The sequence below is a fragment of the Mustela erminea genome, chromosome 17 (assembly GCF_009829155.1).
Source record: "Mustela erminea isolate mMusErm1 chromosome 17, mMusErm1.Pri, whole genome shotgun sequence".
In the NCBI taxonomy this organism is placed as follows: Eukaryota; Metazoa; Chordata; class Mammalia; order Carnivora; family Mustelidae; genus Mustela; species Mustela erminea.
In genome coordinates this window covers 40,969,129-40,991,939 of record NC_045630.1, presented here as the reverse complement: position 1 = coordinate 40,991,939, position 22,811 = coordinate 40,969,129, and the positions used below count along the sequence as shown (strand labels likewise).

General features: G+C 46.1%; 1 protein-coding gene across 8 annotated transcripts in view; it reads right to left on the bottom strand.

The window, feature by feature from the left end:
• Nucleotides 1-22,811, bottom strand: part of NR5A2 (nuclear receptor subfamily 5 group A member 2) — a 151,091-nt gene that overhangs the window by 117,576 nt on the left and 10,704 nt on the right. Inside the window, exons 3-6 of one of the 8 annotated variants that reach the window (XM_032318689.1) lie at nucleotides 19,474-19,760; nucleotides 7,620-7,757; nucleotides 3,458-3,576; nucleotides 1,753-1,894 (exon numbers count right to left, since the gene is read on the bottom strand). In XM_032318689.1, the coding sequence (XP_032174580.1) occupies nucleotides 1,753-1,894; nucleotides 3,458-3,576; nucleotides 7,620-7,757; nucleotides 19,474-19,537 (463 nt within the window). In that variant the 5' untranslated portion in view covers nucleotides 19,538-19,760. Of the gene's footprint in view, nucleotides 1-1,752; nucleotides 1,895-3,457; nucleotides 3,577-4,320; nucleotides 4,540-4,604; nucleotides 4,767-6,122; nucleotides 6,698-7,619; nucleotides 7,758-8,603; nucleotides 8,688-19,473; nucleotides 19,761-22,811 lie in introns of those variants that run through there. The other 7 variants (XM_032318690.1, XM_032318694.1, XM_032318691.1 and 4 more) reach the window with 7 other exon arrangements.

The window sequence follows — 22,811 nt, the reverse complement described above, 5'->3', positions numbered from 1 at the left end:
AAAAAAAAGAAAGAAAGAAAATGACATCATATGAAACCACAACATTTACTTGTGTGTGTTATTTTTTTTTTTTTAAGCAGGCTCCATGACCAACCTGAGGCTTGAACTCCCGACCCCCAACATCAAGAGTCGTGTGTTCTACCAACTGAACCAGCCAAGCATCCCACAACGTTTACTCACTGACATTTTATCTTTTGAGTCTCATACTACAGTATGCATCTCCCACAATATTTTGCTGTTTGAAAAATAATAAAGTGATTGATAATAAAGAAATTAGTGAGCATTTCTTTCTTGATCTCTTAATCTCTTCTTAACAGCAATACAGAGGGGTGCTTGGGTGGCTCAGTCTGTTAAGCATCTGCCTTCACCTACATCATAACCCATGGTCCTGGGACTGAGCTCCAGAGTGGGCTTTCTGCTCAGCAGGGAATCTGCTTCTCCCACCCCCAGCCCATGCTTGCTCTCTCTCTCTCTCTCTGTAATAAATAAAATCTTAAAAAATAAATAAAATAAAAGCAATACAGAGTTAACAGTTCTAATGATAATCAAAGTGGCTACTTCTATTGGAAAAGAATCTATGAGCAACTCAGCAGGTTTATTTGAAATCTTTGGAGCATTTTTATCAAGTACGAGGGCCTCATCACAAGGAAGCTTCACACATAACTAGCCTGTGCCTTGTTGATCATTAAAATGCACTCCTGTATCTGGCACGTTAACAGTGACACATAACCTTTATTATTACTTTATTTTCACTAGCGTTAATCTGTGGAGGCTAAGAAACAGAAACCCCATGAACTACACACTATCTCCAGCGGCTACATATTAACTTTCTTCCCTGCCAATCTGGACATTGTTTTAAGTAGCAGCTCTACTCTCAAAACATAAACTCTAACCTGGTTTCTGGGGAGCCACTATCTTATTCCTGTCAAACCAATGCTACTGATTTAATAGTTCATTATTTTTCACATTTCCTACTTTTCAACTTCATTTCATAGCCTTCGTCATTATCTTAAAAAAAAGAAAGAAAGAAAGAAATGTGCTTTCCCACACTATCAAAATGATACTCTCTACATGAGTAACTCCATTGCACAATTAAAACTTTAACTCTTGGGCACCTGGGTGGCTCAGTGGGTTAAAGCCTCTGCCTTCGGCTCAGGTGACGATCCCAGGGTCCTGGGATCGAGGCCCGCATCGGGCTCTCTGCTCAGCTGGGAGCCTGCTTCCTCCTTTCTCTCTGCCTGCTTCTCTGCCTACTTGTGATCTCTGTCTGTTAAATAAATAAATAAAAATCTTTAAAAAAATAAAACTTTAACTCTTGCTCAGGAGTCACAAAATTAATCATAACAATTGTGACAAGTAAATAATTTAAAAGATTAAAATCAGACGTTTACTAGAGCATCCTGATTTTTTTTTTTAATTTTTGCAAATTTTTAAACCTTGCTCTCAGTTGAATCACTGTAGTCTTGTGTTCATATAACCTGGCCTTTTTAGCACCATATCCATCTGCTCCCCAAACTCTAAAAAAAGGTAGGAGGGGAACCCCGATTATTTAAATTTTTTTCCTCGTAGATTTCACCAGTGTCTAAATGACACTCAGGCTTCTCTGCTGACAAAACATAAAAAAGATCTTACATTACTATCCACGGTGTTACGTCTAGGAAAATAATGTTACCATATTTTAAGTACAGTGTTATTTTAAATCCTATGTCCTTGGAGAGTTTTAACAGGCAGTAGTCTTTAGAAGAAACTTACCTTCTAGCTTCATTCCAACACTTAGACATTTTTGAAATCGACAGTAAGGACAACGCTTTCTCTGTGTTTTATCAATTTGGCAGTTCTGGTTTTCTATGCATGTGTACCTTTTATTATTTTGGACTGTTCGCTTAAAAAATCCCTACAAGACAGAGAAAATAGGGAGGCATATTAAAAAATCTAACACCCGTCTCTTCCATTGTTTCATTTTAAGGAAATCACCAATAAATCTTTTTGTTGAACCAATGAGCCCTTCCGTGGTTCTGTGATTTGTTTCACATTTTAACAAGATCAACCCTCCAAAACAGCACCCGGCCAAAGTGGAGATTTTTCTAGCATCTGAGTTTATTCCTAGAATTGTATCAAATCTCAGGGAGATTTGGATACACATCATTTCATCTCAACAGTTAGAGAAAAACACATTCTATATGGACCAGTATTAAAAAATAATAATAATAAAATAAAGAAAGAAAGAAAAAGCAGATCTGTTTTCTTATTAACCCCATATTATAGATAAGGTACTCATGGAGATCTGCACTGTTTGTAAGCAGTCTGATAAAATTTTAGTGGCAAACTATGGTAAAGTAACAGTGGAAAAACAGAATCGCAAAAAACCCCACATTTTCTACAAATGTCAGCACTAGACAGTTAAAAGCAAAAGGATTTAAAGAGTAAAATGGGGAAGTGTTCATAATTCCACTGGAATACATTCAAGTTGGGGAACTCTGTTTAAAAAAAGGTGAAACTAATGGAAAAGAAAAGCATGTGTAACAGAGAGCTGAACTTCATTCAGCACAGTGTGTTTTTCTTATACTGCACCCAAAAGAATTCATCAAAAACAAATTTTGTAGCTTCATAATACAGTACCAGCTTTACCAAGATGGTACATTCTTTATGTTTATTCTACTAGCCATAAAGTGAAACAATCTTACTTTGTTATAAAGAATGAAAGGGCTTTCCTGGCAGTGGTTTAAGTATTTGCAACTGAGCTTTCTACTCAAAAAAATGTTGAAAAATAGAAAGTATCAAGTTGACGGGGAATATATTAAAAAAGTCTGAGATAAATTCTTGATGTATGGTTGAGATTATTAGGAACAATAGAGTACATTTTACGTATTAAAATTTCTTGCATTTAAATAGGTCATATAATTTATTTACGAAAGCCACACTTACTATAAACTGAGATGTAGTTTCTGATTCTTTATGATATAAATTTCAAAAAATCTTAAAAATTGTTTTTGGAATAAATCAGGGTAAAATCACGCAGTTGAGAATTTAGACTTTTATCTGTGGATAAAAAATGCTTAGACTTGCAGCACAGAATACTCTGAAGTTAAAATATATTTGGGAAATACTTTGTCATGTTCTCTCTCAAGAACAACGATGCTTTAAATATATATAAGTCAAGCAAAATCAATATTTAGGACTGTTAGAAATAGAAGTCTTTCTACAGATACATCACTTTACTACAATAAAATATTTTAAAGCCATGAGACTGGCAAAGTTTTCTAAACAGCATAAATTTTTTTGCCTTTGGAATTAAATCAAACACATATTTCAAAGAATCATCTCCCTAAGACTAACTCTTTCTCTCATTTTTAATTGAGTCCAAAAAAGACAGCCTTAATTTAGCTTTAAAAAGGATTCCAATGGTTTATTTTGGTTCTGAACCTTATATTTGTCAGGTAGCAATGCGTAAGCAAACCTTGCAGCTTTCACAGGTGAGGAGCCCGTAATGGTATCCAGACACTTTATCCCCACACACTGGACAGAGCTCTTCAAGATCTTCATCATAGGAGTAATTCACCATTTTAAACTGAGACACTGAAACAAAAGAAATGTATATACATAGCTAATTAATTCACTCGGTAGGTTTTTAATCCTGCAGTGAAAAGCATTTTGGTAACTGGTGGGCAAATATCGCAGGTAAAATATAAAATAAAAGTTTTTTTTCTTCCAGATGTACTGAAAAACTATACAATGAAAGTACAAGATCTTCTGGATTCCACAAACGTGCCCTTCCTATTTTTTAACTTAAAAAGAATTAACTTTAAAAGACTTTAGCTTAAAAAGAATTCCAACTTCTTTTGTTAAGAATTTTAAACAGACCACTGTTGAACACAGCTCATAACTGCAAAGCAGCCCGTCAGAACAGAAACACGAATTGCAGAAAGTAACAATTTAGAACTTTTTAAACTTCCTGAAGTTAAGATCCAAAAATGTCACCTTTGCCCAGGAGAGAGGAACACGTACACACATTCTCCCACTCCTGAACTAAGTTTGCTGTAAGTACACGTCGCTCAGCAGGAGAGCAACAGCGATTTGCAAACACTTGACGGAGAACGTGAAGCCCCAGAAACCTGCTTTCCAGAAGCAGCCCCACTTGAACCACAGCCTGCTGCTCCCTACGTGCAAATCTGTTAGATTGATAGAAACATTCAGCTCGGTATTGACAGGGCTCCTGTTCTGGATACTTTCATCTCTTCGCACTCAGAAATCTCCTGTAAAAACAGAGAAGCAAAAGAGGGAGGACGCCGGGCAGAGAGAGAAAAAGGAAAAGATACCCACGAGGGTTTGGTTTCGTCGCAAAGTATTAAAGTCCTGTGATAAACTTCACATGTTTCCGATAATCAGTGCAAAATATAAACACCTCGGGATCGCCCTGTTAAAGTTAAACAGAAATCAGGCCGTGGGTCCGCGCGGCTCACTGCGGGGATCGAGTAACCGCCTTCCGCCGGACGCAGCCCCGCGAAGGCGCCTTTGCAGCCAAAAGATGGATAAACTATGCACAGGAAGGACAGCGGCCAGGAGACCCCAGATAATACCTGATCTAGTCCCTTCCTGATACTCACGTGGGGCCAGGTCTCGGAAGGCGGACGCAGCGGGTACCTGCGGTGAGGGTCAGGTCCGCGCAGCCGGGCACTCTAACCCGCCCGGGCACCTTCCCGTGAAACCCCGGGGTGCACTCGCCTCTCGCCCCTCGCTCGGCTACACACAGGCGCACTAAAGCAGAGTCGAGTTTAAGTTAATCAGTGGCATTTGCAGGGGGCGGGGCGGGGGGGGGATGGGGAACCGACGGCCGGACAGAAGTTTCCTCTGATTTGTTTACCAAAAAGGAAAGAGAGAAAAGAGCCCCCACCGCATCCCCAAAGTTCCCGGCCACTCCATCACCATACTGTGGCCTCTTCGACAATGACTCGTTCTTTTTCTTTATTCTTTTTAAAAATAATGTTCTTTTTCTCTTTATGGATTCTGCAGGCCCCCGGAAAGGGCCGTGGGGAGGTGAGGTCACTTGCACCACTTGGAGGCTGAGGGCCGAGCACCGACCGGCTGAGTTTGAGACCTCTCCTCCCGAGCCACAGAGCCGAGGTCTGGGGCTTAAACCCGAGTGAGTTAGCCAGAGTTTGGGGATGGGGGTGGGGTCCCGGTGAATGATGTTCCCGTAGAGGCTAGTGTCTGGGCTCCGTAAGATAGAAGTAAAGAGATGCTGAGCGCAGTCCTCCCAGCGGTGCCTGCCGCGCTCGGGGTTTTGGGAAGCTGAGGTTGTGGGGGAACTGAAGGGTCGAGAAGTTCGTTTATAGCCCATCTCTCCCCCAAACCTGTAACTATTGCTTTGTGGCGTGTTTTGGGGAAAACTGTACTTGACTGTTTTTACTCTCCCAACAAAGTCAAGTCTAAACTTCGCACCCAAGAGGCACTGCGAGGCAAACGTCTGCAGGAGGATCCGGTGCCACCTCGGGATTCCAACCCCTAAAAGACCGGGGCTGGGCGTGGAGACCCTCTTGGACAAAGACAGGGTCCGTGTGGGCAGACAGTCGCCGCTGTGCAAGACAGGGGCACCTTTCAGAGTTTCCCAGGTGCTGTACTCAAGTAGGCGTTTGAAGAACGGAATCCGTTAGGGCAGAAAAGCCCCAGTCTTAAGAAAGTGAAGAGGACGGCCGGGCCTTGTAAAGCCAGGATCGTAGAGGCACGCGGAAAAATTCCCCCTAAGTTGCAAGCGCTATGCTGTCCCGAAACCCAGTGACGGGTCCTCTTTCTGATCGGACTAGGGCGACTAGGGCGCGTCCCCCGCTGAGACCAGAGCAAGCGTGGTAATGGGGTCCAGTCCCCAAGGGCTCCCCTCGGGGTGTAGGCCGCATGGCCTAGGGGGAAGTAGTGCCCTGGCCCTTCCCACGCTGTCTTCGAACCCGGAGCTGATCGAGCAGCCGGCGGCTTCTCCTGAGCCCTGGCCACAACGGAGGGCTAACTTTCTGCTTTGGGGCAGCAGATCGTGTCAAGATCGCCCCTCCCGAACTTTACAGGGAAAATATTACTGTGGCATTTCCTGCCCATGTCCCCCGCCCCTGAACCCTTATTCTTGCCTCCCCTACTTCTTGATCCAGCGTTTCTCTGAGTGTCTTTTCCCGAGTCTCAGAAACGCGCGTGCCGGAACGAGCAGCAGAAACTTTCCTTTTGCACCCAAGATCGCGCTGGCCTCACGGGCGCCCAAAGGGTAGACCCTCTCCGCAGCTGGAGGCGGAGAGTTCCGAGATCCGGCTCCCGGCGCGGGTGTCCCCCACGTCCTGCCTTCGCGGGAATCCCAGGCGCCGGCGAGAATGCCTCTTTGGGCCAACCGGGTTCCTCCAGCAGCCAACCCTCAAGTTAGTCTCAGGGGCCACAGCCCCCAGGGTACTTCCACAGCCCTTCCTGGAGGCTTGGAGGGACCCCAGGATCATGGAGGGTAAGCGACCCCACAGGTACAACGCACGTTTTGCCGCCACCCCCTTTCCCCCAGCCCAGCCGGGCGACGTCAGGGTCCCCGGGGCCGAGTGCTGCAGGCGCGCCGCCTGTCCCGCACCGCGGCGTGCACCAACCCCAAACTCTGCTCGTACTCTGCTCTCAACACCTCCCCGGCCCTTTCAAGTTCGCTCAAGGGGATGGCAGGAAGCGTCCCGGGATCACAGGCCCGCCTGCCCGCACATCCTGCGCGCTGGAAGGGGCGAGGATGGAAGAGCACCGGTGACTTTTCCTAGCATTGTTCCCTCCCTGGCCCAGAGCAACTGCGATAAACTTCTGAAGGGCTCATAGAGCCAGATGTAGAGTCGCTGTTTTGGAACGCGGCAAAAAAAAAAAAAAAAAAAAAAAAAAAAGCCAGCAGAGTTTGCTTTTTTTGTTGTCAGCAATCAAGAGCTGGGAAAACAAACAGGACTTCCATACTCCCAGCTCCCGGACTGAAGCGGAGTCATTAAGCTACACCGCTGCCCCCTCCCTCAACTAACTCTGCAATATCCGCGCGGAAGATGGGATTGGGCTAACTCTGGATGTCTTCAGTTCTGCCTGCAGTTCTGAAGCTGTCCCAACTGTCCCAACTACAGCCGGCTCCAAGGGTCCGCATGGGCTTTTTGGGGGTGCCCACATGCATTCTAACGCCGCTAAGACAAGCTTTTCCGGGGTCATCTTCTCTTTCTGTAGTTGGCTTTGCTAGGCAGGGTGTTTTTCCTCCACACAAGAGCACTGATTAAAGTTCCCACCGATTCAATGACCGAGAACCTGCTCCGGTTTCCAGTGAGGCATTCCATTTCTGAGAATGATCATACTATTCTTAAGTATCTTTAGCCTGAAGCTGTGCCCCCTCCTCGGGTTGCCATAGAGCTCGAAGCCTTTCTTTTCTTAATTAGAAGCGGCCAATTAGGCATCGCTTGGAAAACCTCCGCCCCGCATTGTTCAAGAACCATAAACTTTTATGCCCGTCCCTGGGGTGGGGGCCTGTCGCCCGCGCGCTGCCCCATAGCCCAGCGGCCGCGAGGGGGTGGGCAGCTGAAGCCCGCAGGGCGAGCCGGGGGGTGGCGTGGCCGCGGGAGCCGGAGCGCCGCGCAGCGCCTCCTTACCTTGCATGTTTTCCGGCATCTGCCCCTGTTCCCCATGCGATCGAGCCAGTCCCAGGGCTTCTGTCTCCACTTTGGGCAGCATGACAGGGCGGCCGCGGACGGGGATAGGGGGTCCGTGTCCGTCCGGAAGCCCAGCACCTGGACACGGGCAGCACAGATTCAACTCCGGCGGCAAAAAGGGAGGGGCGACTGGGGTACTTGCTCACCCACGCGCTCGCAGGAGCGCGCCTCCTCCTCCTCCCGCGGCCGCGGGTCAGGACCCCTGAACCCGGTCCAGTCTCGCAACTCCGGAGCCGCCCCCAAGCCGCTGGGAGGAGATGGCGGGCTAGAGATGCGGTGAAGACTGAGCCCCGGCGCCTTGGTTCGGCTCGGCGAGGGCGGAGGCGGCGGCGGTGGCGAGGGCGCAGCTGCCCGGGGCGCGGATCCGTGTGCGGCCGAGCTCCGGGAGGGCAGCGGAGGCGGCCGCGGAGCTGCTGCTGCTGCCGCCGCGGCGGTGCCGCTGCAGCCGCTGCTCCCGGACGGCTCGGGAGACTTCTACGCCACCCTCCACCCGCCCTCTGGCTCAGAATCGCCAGGGGTCGGTCTCTCTCTCTCTCTCTCTCTCTCTCTCGCCTCACTTCTCCTCTCCGCCCCTTCCCCAGTCTCTGCTTCCCTCGCGCTCACTATCACAAGTGCGGAGTTGTGAAGTTCCAGCCTCCCTCTCCTGCCTCGTTTACTCCTCCCGTGTGTCCGAGAGCGGTCCTTCCAGCCCCGAGGGTGACGGTACTGGCACGGAAAGGGGGAACACGGGGAGGAGAGGGGAGGTAAGTAAGACGGGGGTAAGGGGGAGGCTGGGATGAGAGGTGATGACAGTGAATGGGCACCCGGGTTCCGGAATCTGTCGGACACCAACCGCCAGCCAATGAGGATGAGGCGCATGCTCCAGTCCCCAGGCCTGCCCCAACCTCCCCACCCCGCCTTAACCCCCTCCCACCCCACCCTGACCTGGGGCGGGGGATGTGAATGCTGCCGGGTCCTCCAGCTAGTGAGAGGCGACCTCTGTCTGAGCGCGGCGGCGGCGGACGCGAGGCTAGAGCGGCGATTTATTTCTGCGAGCTGGGAGGAAGCCAGAAGGGACGCGGGAGTGTGTGGGTGTGTGTGGGTGTGCATGGGTGTGCATGCGTGTCTCCGCGAGCGTGTCGGGTCAGGGGCTGGATGGGGGGGGGGGTGTTAAACACCCACTTAAACAATCCGAAGGAGAAAAGAGATGTTGAATTCAGTTGACCGCTCTTCTCCAAAGAGCTGGCCGGCTCTCAAGGGGCTCCCGGCTTCCTTAACTCCCTCGGCATTCAGCCCGAAAAGGTCCCATGGTGGGCCTGGGGAGTGCGGGACTGGCCGAGCGTCCCAACCCACCCAAGGGACAGCCATAACGCCGCAAGTGCACTCACTTGGGGGAAATCTGAGACACAGCGATCACCGTTTCCCCTCTCTACCAGTTCCTTCACTCGGTTATCAACACCCCACCCCCTCCAACCCAAGATTATATTGGTGGCAGGCTTCCTAAATTTTAGTGAACTGCGTCTGCAAGTAGAATGCAAAGAGGGTACTAGGCTTTCCTCTTTCATTCTGGTGTCTCTGGTGGGACAATCCGCATGAGGCCCGGAGGCCCAGCACTTCAATATAAAGTTTTAAAGAACCATCTGTTATGTAAGCTCTTCGGCCACCAGCCCAGCCACATCTTCAAAGTTTTCAGATCTCATCCCAACAAGATGAAAAACATTTTTTCCAGCCTCATGACTGCATATGAAATGCCTCATATTCAGTGTCTGCTGTGAGACTGGGTAATTATCAGAGTCCCCCCACAAGGGGGTGAATTTGAATCTCAAAAGATCTGAATTTATTCTATTTGAATGACATGGAGATCACACATTTAAACCACCCAGTCCAGTATTTGATGAATTGAAAAACACTCCAATCATCGCCATGATTAATCTATACTTTTACATGAAACGGGTTGTTCATCGCCTACCCATGTCTGGCAATTCAGAGGCTGCTGGCTCTCTAAACTGTTCTTTTTTGTCATTTTGCTCTTCAATATATATTCAGAATCTAAGTTATTTAAATCTCAGTTTTGTACCAACATCAAATTTCATAGAAATGTTTAAACGTGAGGGGAGAGGGACTGTCCATTAGTTTGGAAAGTGCAGGGGGCTGGGGTTACCCAAATTAGTGACCCTAAAGATGCTCAGATTTCGGGACACCTTGGTGGCTCAGATAAGTTAATCGGTTAATCATATCCCTTCAGCTCAGGATCATGATCCCAGCATCCTGGGATCGAGCCCCGTATTGGGCACCTTGCTTGGGCTGGTTCAGGGAGCCTGCTTCTCCCTCTGTGCATGCTCTGTCTCTCTCTCTCTCTGACAAATAAATAAATAAAACCTTTAAAAAAAAAAAGATGCTCAGATTTCTGATAGTATCATGCAACACTGTCAATCCATTTTCAATACTACTAGTTGTTTTAAATACCATCGTGAATAAGTGCATGCATATATATATACATATATATATATATTTACACAGTTCAGAAAATGAAATGAATTAAATCTCAAATCAGTCTTGGAGTGCTCTGTGGATTCAGATGAACTTTAAAAATCAGTTTATTACAAAGTGTTAATTTAGGAGTGTCCTTCCACTACAATCAAAGGGCTCGTGGGGGCACTTCTGTGGCACCTTTACAAACACCAGGCTGGCTGCTATGGAGAATTCCAGACTCTTGGTCCTCAGAGGGTGCTTCCAGCTCTCAGACCCAGAGGGAAGATCCTCTGGTTGGTAGAGCTTTAGGAAAAGGTTAGGAGAATTGAAAGAAGTAGAAAGAGGGTCTGACAGATCATATACTTCGTAGCACAGAGAAATCCTTGCTCCTTGCCTGGACCTGAGGCAGAGCCTGACATGGCCAAGGCAAACCTTGTGATCACATTCATAACCCAGCTTCAACCCCAAAAGGGCTTGTTTCCACCACACTAGCATCTTTTCAGTCCAAGCTAGTCTGCCTTCACCTCACACAACCTAAACCAGTAGTGATGGTGACAGAGGCCCAGCTGACATTCATTTATCTCCTCCCCAAACCAGAGGAGGTGGTGAGGGGAAAACAGGAGCTGGAGACAAGGTTTCAAAAAAAAAAACCCTTTAAAAAAAAAGAGAGAAGAAAAGAAAGGACCACGGATGTATCACAGAAAGGCCGCAGGCGATTTGCCCTGCTTTCAGGCTCTAGTCCAGGCTGGCCGCAGGGAATGGAAGGGTCACTGCAAACACAGGCGGTCTCAAGCAGAGAGAAAACTGGTGCTCCAGGGAGAGAGGAGTGCCCCAGGGTCAACCCTATCCCAGATCCCCTCCGGGACTCCCGAGACCCCTACCAGTCATGGACAAGGTGGGAAATCTTCCACTGGAATTGGTTCTATTCAGAGATCGGATGACAGACTCACCTTTCCCCCTTTTTCTCCTCAAGTTTAGGGGGAGCAGCAGGGGTTCCCAACCCTGGGGCAGTCGCAGAGGGGGGGCGGCGGCACTAAGGCTTTCATTGCGCTACACTCATTTGCATCCCGTAAGTGCATCCATTCCCCACCCTATGTGTTCCCTCCTTCGGAATGTTCTGGTGCCCTGATCCTTTAATTCTGCCGGGCCAGGGCCTTCCTTGGATCCACCAACCCGCTTGCCCTGTGACCTGGGATCGGCCTGGGCGTCTCCCAGAACACCGGATCGGAAAGAGAGCTGGGGGAGGAGGAGCCTGTGCCCCCCACGGTGACTCCGGGCGGTTACCCGAGGATGGTCCCAGGTTGCAGAGGCAGCAGTGAGGAAGGAAAGACAAGTGGACGCGGGAAGGGGGAGGCAACTGAGATGGGAGTAGGGAAACTGGACCTGTGTGGTCTAAACGTTGATGCCCGTGGTCGTCTGACAGATACACGGATTGTCGTGGAACGACAAAGCCCCCGCAGGCGGGCAGACGCATCCCAGCCTCCGCCAGGGACATCTTAACCTATTGCCACTCCGCCTCTTAGGGGATGCACACTTAGGAATCCACCCCGTCTGCGGGAAACTTAACTAGCGGCAAAGACCACAGACCACAAGTCCGGAGGCAGAGGGAGGCTGTTCAGGCATTAGCTACCGTGCTCATTCTCAATTTCTTCCCTGCTTTCCTCTGCCAACTTCTGGCAAACTTCTCTCCCCTTTCCCCTCACTTCCCCACGCCTCCACCTTCTTTCCGACGAGACTGGTCTCCAGGGCTCGTCCTTCCCGGTTCTGACTTTGTCTTAAAGCATTGATTGACGGTTGCAATTATAAAGGATGATGGCTCGGGGAGGCTCCCGCAGCCTTGATGAGCCCGAGGAGCGCAGTCCTGGCATATTTTATCCAGGCTCAGCGTTACGGGGCCGTGCGCCCCACTCACCCGGCGGGCTGCAGCTGAGGAGGTCTCGCACTCCCCACCCGCGAGGACGTAACTGCCTCCCTTTCCTCCCCCGCCTCCACTTCTCCGCTGCTCCGCGCCGCATTTCAGAGAGCGCGCTGGGAACAGCCTGCCCTTGACCTGACCTGAGAATTGTTGGCCAGCCCCGCGCGCTTAACGCGTGCAGGCTGCAAAGGGAGTGAAAATGTCAAGATCTTTAGAACTGGTTCAAGTTTCCTGGGCTCGCAAAACACAGGTCCCCAAGTAGAAGACCCACCCCTCCCGCGCGCCTGGGTGGGAGAAGCCTTACACGACCCACCCAACCTCTCAAGAAACTTGCAAATCTACATTCTCAGAAACAATTTCTAACGCTTCCTCTATTTCTACTCTTTGGTGTTTTTTTAAGAAAACAGAATCTTTACTTTTCTCGTAGCACGTGTCTAGTTTCCAGCCTCAGAAGAAATCTAGATTTTTTTTTTCCCGGCAAGTCACCACCAAGTAGCCGCAATAGCCCGAGGGGAGAGGGAAGCAAGTTTATCAGCCTAGGCTCTGCCTAATTTTTCAGCCCCTCCCACTCAAAAAGCCCATCAGAAGCCCCGTTTGCCTTTCTCTGAAAATTAAGTTTAGCAAGAATTCCAGAGTTCTGATCCGGAGCTCGAAGGGCTGAGCCTATATGCCCCACCTCCAGGCTCCCCCAGCCGGCTTCCAGACCACTTTGTTTTAAGGTGAGAAGGGTGAAATTTCAGTACAGACATACGAACTACCAAGGAGCACCGTATTGGCCGAAACTTTGAAAAAATAAACTTGAATAGGTGAGAAGTCGCGCCTCGTTAAAAAAAAAAAAAAAAATCCCCGTTACTTGTGTAAATAACTACTTAAGACATCATCGACCACAGCCTGTAGAGCAGGAGGGAAAACTGCTATCAATTCAGACAGTCTACCCCGGAAAGTCTTGTGTGTCGGGATAGCCACAAGTGGGGGTTGATTCACAATCACTACAACAGTAGCTTCTCAGATCACGGCCCCGTCTTTACTAAAGGAGGAAAATACAGGATGAAGTAATTATCCAGGTAATCCAGGCTCCTCCAGCCCCTCCCCCAACCACCTCCCAGCCTTGCCCTAAGGAAAGGTGAGGTTTTCCGAGAGTTTGGCCTGGATTATCGGAATCTGCATCTCTGTAAAAAAAGCTTCTCAATAGAACTTTCTGGATTCATTTTCTTTGGAGACTCCTGCCCCAACCCAGGGGTCCAGGCGCGTCCCGCCTCGGTAGAGCCGGTGCCCTCCTCGAAGTGGGCGGAGAGATCCGGTCTTGAGAAGGGAGCGGGCTGGGGAAATAATCTTGGGTGGGTGGTCCAATCTAATCTATCTCTTCCTCTGTAATTGAAATGGAGATGTGAGTCAGCTCCAACTCCAAACCCGGAGACGGAGACTCCATTCTCGGAACCACCCCTGCCCATCCTCGGGACAGACCAGAGCAGCGAGTGACGTTCTCGAGGACGATCGTGGCGCCCACAGGCCACCAAGAGCTTAGTGGAACCAGCTGAGCGCTTGAGTTCCAATTCCACTCCCCGTATCCCCTCCCCCCTCCTCAACCCAGACTAGAGCCAAATCCTCAGCACTAGATTACTCTGGGCTGCCTTTCACGAGAATCCGGCCAGACTGGAAGTGTCCTGAGGGAAGAAGGGGTTCCGCGCCGCCTCTCTTTGAATCCCTCTGTTCTTGGAGCGAGGGGGTGGGTGGTCGCGAGGCTCTTGTGTTAGGAAAGCCCCCGCACTAGGGGTTTCTGTTCTTAAGATCAAAGAGTGCCGGGCCGCTCAGAGCTGTGTTTGTCAGCCGATTTGGGCCCCTTTGGGACAGGAAAGAAAGTGGGGGCGCCAGCGGGCCTTGGCGATAATACCATCACCTTCCAGCTTGCGGTGCGAAAGTATGGAAAGTGTTAGGGTCTGGGAGGTTACGCGGTTCGCTAGTTTGGCAGGGTGTCGGCTGCTCCTCCCACCTAAAGGCAACTTTTACCGTTAAGAGTGGTGCCCAGCCAGCGCAACGGGCGTGGAGCAAATTCTTTACTTTTCCCCCAAGGTTTCCTTTCTGGAAACTGGGGAGATGCTTCGGGGACCTGGTGGAGGGTTCCGACCGATTTTCTTTTCAATGCAATATAGACCGTTGGTGGAACAGGTGGAACTTGATGGGGCTGAGGCTGGGGACGTCCAGATCACAAGGAAGAAATCAGCATTTACTGTCAAAAATGTCAGCGCTGGACGTGGGACCAGCATCTCACTAGAAACACACCAGGGTTAGTCAACAGGACTTTTTAAAAAAGAGTGCTTGCGCTTAAACTATCTCGTTCTCTGTCTCTTCCCTTTATAAGACAACAGATGTTTGTTCCTCAAGGTAAAAAGGGCCCTTTTCTCTCTGAACTCCATCACTCAGGGGCTCTTGGGTGGCTCAGTCGGTTAAGCCTCTGCTTTGGCTGGGATCAAGCCCCATGTGAGGCTCCCTGCTCAGTGGAGAGCAGGTCCCCAGCTGCCACCTGCTCCCCTTGCTTGTGCTCTCTCTCTCTCTTTCTGTCAAACAAATAAAATCTTTAAAAAATAAATTCAGCTACTCATTTTGGGTGATTTCTCTGCCCTCCTCATACCCACCAACCTCACATAACAAACACATGCTCTGAATTTTCTCTCAATTCTTGTCAGTAGTCCTGCCAGTTGCCAGCATACACCCCACAACTGCAAACGAAAACCCTCCAAACTCCAGAGATCCTTCAAGGAAAGCAGAGCAGAAGACCCAAAGTGCTTTCCTACCTGCTTTGCTCTGCCTCCAAGGCTCCTGGGTGCTGTCCCCACCCGGCCCCCTACACCTCTCCCCATCCCACCCTTGTGAATTCTACTGGGATCTAAATCTGATTCCACTGTGGAATGAAAAGGAAGATAAAGAGCCATTTACAAATGTCTTCTTAATCCCAAAATGCCTTTCGGAAGAATGTCAGTAAATCAACACTGTTTTTAATCATAGTTCCTTTATATCAACAATGGCAAATAATCACTACTTTAAGGAAAGATCACAGATTTCAGAATCACAGAACAGGGGTTCTGTTTACAGTTCACTCTCTTGACAAGGGGAGTGATCTTGGAAGAATCACTTGACCTTTCTGATTGAATTCTGTCATCAGTAAAATACGGTGAACAAAGTCAACTTTATAGTTGCATGAGATAGTACTAGTAAAGCAATACATCACACTGTTAATATCAGTTCTTCTTTGTATCTCTTTTCCCATAACTGCACCCACACTCAACTTTCTGTAAAGAAAACAACTAGGAAGGGAATCACTTAACCATTCTAGAACCACTAAAAATAAGATCCTTCTAGTGGGAGGGTCTTGCTAACCTGACTATCTCACAGTGCTTGACATAGTCCTCAGGGAGTTAATTATACCCCCAGGTAAAAACTGCTCACCAAAATGCTTATGTTCATCTGTACTCAGATTATTTGGAGTTTAAAAGTTAAGTGTGTCTTTTGTTACTTATTACACAAAAACACCTATCAGAGCTTCCCAAAAGACTAAAAAAGAGGGAGCCTTTATTAATTTGTCTGGTCAAGTTCAGTCCACATGGTTCTTCCAGGCTTCAACTCTCAAATTCACACTGGTCATATTTCAAGTCTTCCCCGGAGTTTCCCCAGACCTCAAGGCCCCCATACTCCTAAAGTTCCTTGAGGCCAACAGTATTTCTCAGGGAAATTTTTGTTCCAATAAGGCGAAGAGTGAGGAAGTGCAACTCCAAAAAATAGATTTATCCTGAGGTAGGTTCTAGTCTTGGGGAACAAGATGTCTGACTCCCACCTTTCATAAAATATCTCTAGTTGTGCTGGGGGAAGCTGGGCCTCTAGGTGGGAGTCTGTCCCAGAGTCCTTCTCTAACTCATCCCAAGTTCAAGGCTAAATCGAAGATAACTCTACACATTGTGTCTGGGTGGAGGCAGTAAGGGAAAAAACCACCACCACCACCACTACGAAGCCTCTGTTCTCCCTTCCTCCATAAATATCTCCTGGTTTATTAAAAGAGGCATTAAAGAAATCCTCTAGCTCATCAGAACTTGAAGATCAAGACCAGTAAAGAAAGTCTGAGAAGCACTCTTCTGGAGTTGGGCTGAGGCAGGGAAGGAGAAGAGGCATCAGAGCTTAGCTTCCTGGAGGGATCTGGCTGCCTAAGCCCAGCAGCCAAGAATCAGAATATGGATTTGGGTGACTGGCATTCGAAACTGCACTGCCAATAAAGCTGGCCAGAGTTTAGGGTGACATAAGGGGCTATCTTATTTTCCACTGCATTATGTCTACTTTCAGAGATCCTTATGGGCACAGAGCTTACTGGAGGTTATTGCTGGAATAAAATCAGACTCCAAGAGTGCTAAGGAGACTAGATAACAAACTATATATAGTGTCTCAAGAATGTTTGCATTGTATATTATGTACCCTAACTATGCAGACATAACTTCCTGTGGGTAACAGACAAAACTTCCTATGGGTAATAGACAATAATATAACAAATGTGTATATGTATTGCATAAATGCACTTAAAGAATTACATAAATTTCATAGTAATCAAAGCAGTGATGTCAGGCACATTGCAGAAGAGTTAATGAATACTTGTTACAGGACATACTTCCCACCATAGAGATTTGGCTATTTTGTAGATACAGACAAATAATTCCTTCTTTTTCTATTTCTCTTTCTCTCTTACTTACTACTGTGTATCATCAGTAGAATTGCCTCATTTGGGAGAAACAAAACAAAACAAAACAAATACCTAAGCCAGAAACCAAGAATTAGGACAGTGTTCCAGAACTAGTTAACTTTAAGGGAGCAATCTGGGTTTAACCCCAAGTCAGCTGCTCTTACAGCATACTGTGTGGTTATCTTGTAGGTAGGCAGAAGGAACAATGTCATCTTATTTCCACTTTTCTGTGTGAGTACAGACACTTATACACAATTTTCATGTAACTCCCACTGTGCATATAAGAAAAATGTCATGCCCACCTAGGACCCATAGGAACAGCTTTCGAAATAAATAGAGGCACATTTCTTAGTACAACACAACTCAATTAATGTGAAGTTGGAAACCCTGACCCATCTCTACCATGTCTTGGCCTCAGTTTTGTGAACCACTCCCCATTCCTATCCTAACTTGCAATTTGCTCCCTCAAAGCCACACCAGGACCTAACAGTCTCCACTCCACCTGTGGGTTCTCTCAGTGGGCGTGTCCTCGGCAGTCAGAATCCAATCCAAGAGGAAACTCACCTTCAGGGTTAAGGTCAGCCCTAACTGTTCAGACTGAAGGCTCACAATGTCCCCCTTTCCTCTGTCAGCCCTTTGGGTGACTTGTCTAGCCAAGAACCCCCCCCAGGATTGACTCTCCACGCTTCTTGGAGGCTACCCCATGAACAGATGGAACTCTCAGTGCCAGTAGTGGCCTCTGGGTGCCTAAGATGTTGCAAACACGGACATCTCCCAGCCACCAGGCAGTATCAGGGAATGGAATTAAGAGAGTGTAAGGGCTAGGAAAGGGCGGGAGGCCTCGAATGAGATCCGGAAAGGTTTCTTTTACCGGAAAATTGACTGGAATTTTGTCATCCCGGAATTTGACGCCCGGAAGTGCCTGGAGAGGTTTAGGGTGTTGGGGTAGACTCGCTGACTCGCTGAGCGCCTCCTTCCGTACACTTTTTTTTTTTTTTTTTTTGGAGGCTCCGTCTTTAACAGTCCTTCCCAGGCTAGACAGACATACCGCAGGTTCAGGCTCTCTCGAACCTGACTGATCCCAGACCTGAGGGTGTCAGATCTCCATTTATGCTCAGGGTGGAACCAACCCCCCTCGCCCCACCGTGGGTAAAACGTAGCAGAGAGAAATGCAAAGGTGTCTCCTTCTACCACCTTACCCTCTTTAATTCACTCCCAAGGGTCTCAGGGACGCCGTGGAGGCGGTGGGGGGGTGGGGGCGGCGTGTGCGCTCTTGGGACCCCACGCCCTCTTAATTCGCAGCCTCCCAGTCCCCGCTGCGCGCGACGCGAGGTGAGGCGGGAGCGCGGACTTCTGCGCGCGCTCCCGCCCCTGTCCCCGGCTGAGCGCGCTCTCGCCAGGAGCCCAGGGGACGCCCAGCCGGTCGCTGCCGGGAAGGACTCCCGAACGCGCCGCCGCGGTTTGGCCAGGCGAAAAAGATTAGAAATCGTTTGTGCTTCTCTTTCACCTTCTTTCCTGTGCTCATATTTTATTCTGCAGAGCAACTGATTCTCTGTTGCACTCTGATTGCCTTCCTCATGTTTTCTTTTCCTAAGTACAGATTTTGGGGGTGGGGGGTGAGGTCATCATTTCCTCAATTGATATACCAGAGGGTGTAGTTGGCCCAATAAAACAGCAATCACTGCCCTCAGTGGAGTCAGCTGGTTATCTAGGGAGAAAGAGGAAAAGCCCAAGCCTTGATTTTCCTTCTTGTTCCAGCGAAGCTAGAACTCAGAGCTCATGACACGCCTCTGCGAATTCTCAAGGAAATTCCAGTTCGAAAGCCTAGAAAGTGCTTACAGGGAAAGGCACAGGTCCTTCAAGTACTACGGGAACGGAAAAAAATGACTGCCAACAGACTAATGATTACAGACCACTGGAAATCAATTCCCTTTAGTCCTTTACCTTTAGGAATAACTGCATGTATTCTTGCTGTAACGCTAACATATTTTTTGTTCTTTTTAGAAGTGAAAATTAGCTTTATTTACTCCTGTTTACAAAAATAAGCCATGCTCAGTATTTTGGAAAACAGACAGTAACCCTTAAATTGTAATCCTTAACTAACGATGGGGTGTGTGTGTGTGTGTGTGTGTGTGCATATACATACATACATATATTTATTAAATATATTAGTATATATTATTATATATGTCATATATATATTAAACCCAAAATATATGGGTTTTTTGCATGGCTTTTATTCATCAGAGAAACAAAAGAGACTCTACAGTATCCGCAATGAATGAGAGACACCATCCTGTGGTGTGGCTTACAAATATTTGAAAGCTATTTGTTCAAGTTTGATCAATGATGACTCCATATGGTTAACTTGTTTCAAGCTGGTCAAACTTTAGCTTATTATATCTGATTAGAAATTATCAGAAAATATTAGTGATGAAATATATACATTATACATTTTTTATTCTATTTTAGACTAAGGCATGGGCATCCAAAAACAGTGGATAACTGAATAATACTGAAATATCCATTTGCTTTTTTTAACTTCGAGAAAGATGAATGTGTGATTCATACATGGGCTTCTGTACTTTTAATAGGCAATAGGAGAAGCAATGACTTACAATGCAAAAGACATCAATGAGATTAAATTACATGACTTAATCTACTAGCAGAATAATAAATGGATGATAAATAGAGCAACTCCTACTTACCAATAGGCGTAAGTCCGTGCTTTAGAGAATCTTGTAAATTTCCAGTATCCGAATTAGAAGACATTCTTAGTAAAATTGTAGGTGGCCCTTTGGTTTAAAGCAGAAATCATTGAGCACAAGAAAAAGTACAGCTTGTCAAATTTTGTGGCCCTTGGGAGGACACATGAGACTACAGTAATCCTCAGTGAAAGTTAAAAAAATAGCAAAAAAAAAAAAATCCAAGAATGCAGAAAGTTACAAGTTAAGTCTTTCCCTGAACTCTGTACTTTTTCCAGCATTAGTGCCTGCTGTAAACCATGTATCCAGTTACATGATGGTTTCTAATCAGAAGAATGGAAACTTTTGATAGGTTTAGACAGATCACATGACTCTATGCAAGTTGATAAGAGGACCCTGTTATAAAGTGACAGCAAAAGAGATAAGAACTCCTGGCAGATAATGGCAAAGAAATGATTAACTTAGAAGTGGAGAGGTGCTATGCAGCACAGAGAGTGGAAAGTTGTAAAACTGAGGGGTCAGAAGATCATACTTAGTGGATAAAACTCCAAACCAACTTAAATCTACTAACTAAACTTAGGCTTGTGACATACCCTCTTGATGTCAGCACCTCTTTGCATAGAGGAGAACAGACGTAGCTCTTCTGACCTCTGTAAACATATTTTAGATGATAACATTAGCACACATTAATTCTTTAAATGATGACGGGAGATTTGATTGACACTTTAAAATACTATGGTAGCATTTCCAAGCTTATGGTCATTTATTTATTCATGTGTTGTCTACCAATTTTTTAATCATGCCTATTCATTAGTTGCAAAGTTAATCTTAACTTGTTCATTCATTAGTTGGTTAAAAGGGCACCCTATCTCTTTACCCGCAATAAAGTAAAACTTAGCTTTGAGGTCAGTGCTGGCAAAATGATGAATGTATAATACGTTTTCCATAATTTTAAGTTATTATTCCTTGCTTGAATCCATGGGAAAAATCTGGATCACTCTTAAGCGGACGCTTAACCACTGAGCCACCCAGGCATCCCTCTTCTGTGAATTATATCCATGAGTATTTAATGTATTCAAAATTAAAATCAAGAAAGTAAAAATTATTATTTATTTATAAATATACCTATTTATTTTTATTAAAATAAGTTAATATACATAATGCATTTTAAATTAAAATAACTATTTTCCAAAACAAAATAATTCATAAAAAGTAGCATTTTCAGTAGTCTTTTTAATGTCTAACTTTTTTCCCCCAAGATTTTATTTATTTATTTGACACAGAGAGAGAGTGCACAAGTACGGGGGAGCAGCAGAGGGAGAGGGAGAAGCCAACTCCCTGCTGAGCAGGGAGCCTGATATGGGGCTTGATATGAAGACCCTGGGGTCATAACCTGAGCCAAATGCAGATGCTTAACCAACTGAGCCATGAAGGTGCCCCCAATGTCTGCCTTTGTAGAAAGCTAGATTCTCATATCTGCTTCCGCATTCACTCTGTAGCAATATATTGTTTCAGTTGAAGTCTATATAAGAAAATATGGTTTTCAAGATATGAAGGTAGAAAAAGGACGAATATCCTAATAAATTTTTCAAATAATTATGGATTTTTTTTTCTTTGATGCTACACCAAAACTCCACAAGTACTATCTTCTTCAAGATGAATTGAGGGGCACCTGGGTGTCTCAGTCAGTTAACCATTGACCTTTGGCTGTGGTCATCCTGGGATCTAGTCCCACACTGGGCTGTGTGCTCAGCCACGGGTGTGCTTCTCCCTCTGCCTGCTGCTCCTCTGCTTCTGGGTGTGCTCTCTCTCTCTCTCTCTCGGGCAAATAAATACATACAATCTTAAAAAAAAAAAAAAAAAAGATTAGTTGAAATGTGGAAACTGAAACCATATCTGTGAACTTTTTGTACCCTATTACACAAAAATTCATTGGCTTATTTTATAATTAAAATATATCTTTTGCCTATGAATGATTTTGTTGCATCTCACATTGGTAATTTGGAAAATGTAGGTTCATCAAATCTGGCAAATATGCCAAATGTTGACACATTTCATTATATAGTATCAAAAATTCTATTTATGAATATTACTACTTATCTCACCGGAAGTCTTTAAATACCGGGAAGCTGTCAAACTCACAGTGGAATATACAAATTTTCTTAAATCCAAATTTTCACTTGTAAGCCTGATTTTATCAATGGAAAAAAGTACCACCAGTTTTTTTCCATGAAGTAACAGGTTCACTTCATATTTGAGAATTTTCCCCAAAATAGCCATGTCTAAATAAACATAGTGTGTCTTCTGTCATTCCTAAAATGTAAAAATAACATTACATTAAAGAAAAGCAGCTATTTCATCTCCCCACCTGAACAATCCTATCAGTGCTTTTCCTGGAATCAGCCATCATATTCTGACTTAGGCCTTTAAAGACACTTGAAGAACTTAAAGAACTATGGGTAGTACATTAAGAGGGAAATTTAAGTCATATGGCTCAGCTTGATTAGAGATATGTTTTGCTTTATGAAGTAGCTGTGTTTTTTTCTTTTTAAGATTTTATTTATTTATTTGATAGAGAGAGAGATCACAGGTTGGGGGAAGAAGGCTCCCTGCTGAGCAGAGAGCCCAGTGTGGGGCTCGATCCCAGACTCTGAGATCATGACCTGAGCCAAAGACAGTCTTAACCCACTGAGGCACCCAGGTGCCCCAGTAGCTGTGCTTTTTACAATGCACTTCCTATGTTCAACACAGTACTTGTTCTAGGGTCAGAATACAACATTAAGAATTTTTTATAAAACAAAAGTTCTGTTAATTTCATCTGTTTTAAAAATATGCTTTCAGGGATCTCAGGGTCCTGGGATCGAGCCCTGCATTGGGCTCTCTGCTCAGTGGGGACCCAGTTTCCCCCTCTCTCTCTGCCTGCCCTTCTGCCTACTTGTGATCTCTGTCTGTCAAATAAATAAATAAAATCTTAAAAAAAAAAAAAAGACGGGTTTCTGGATAAACAGTTTTATTCATTGTCTTTATGGCCATAAAGTTAGGAAGCTCAAGGAAGTCTCCCCAAGACTTTGAAACTCTTTAGATAGAAAGACTTGGTGTTTGTGGAGGGGCATTACCCAAGTAATTGTACCTCTGGCCCAGGACTTAAGAAGAAAAGATAAGTGAATAGAAAGATGCCCACATATATATAAAGGGACTACATATGTTCCCTTAATGATCACATTATAATCTAATTAGATCAGTTATTTAAATCAGAGTGTTAATGAGGCTAAAGTCCAGATTTTGCCTCTTATGGAAGAAGTTTTATGAAGGGAAAAGCTATTTGCAAACTCATTCGGACG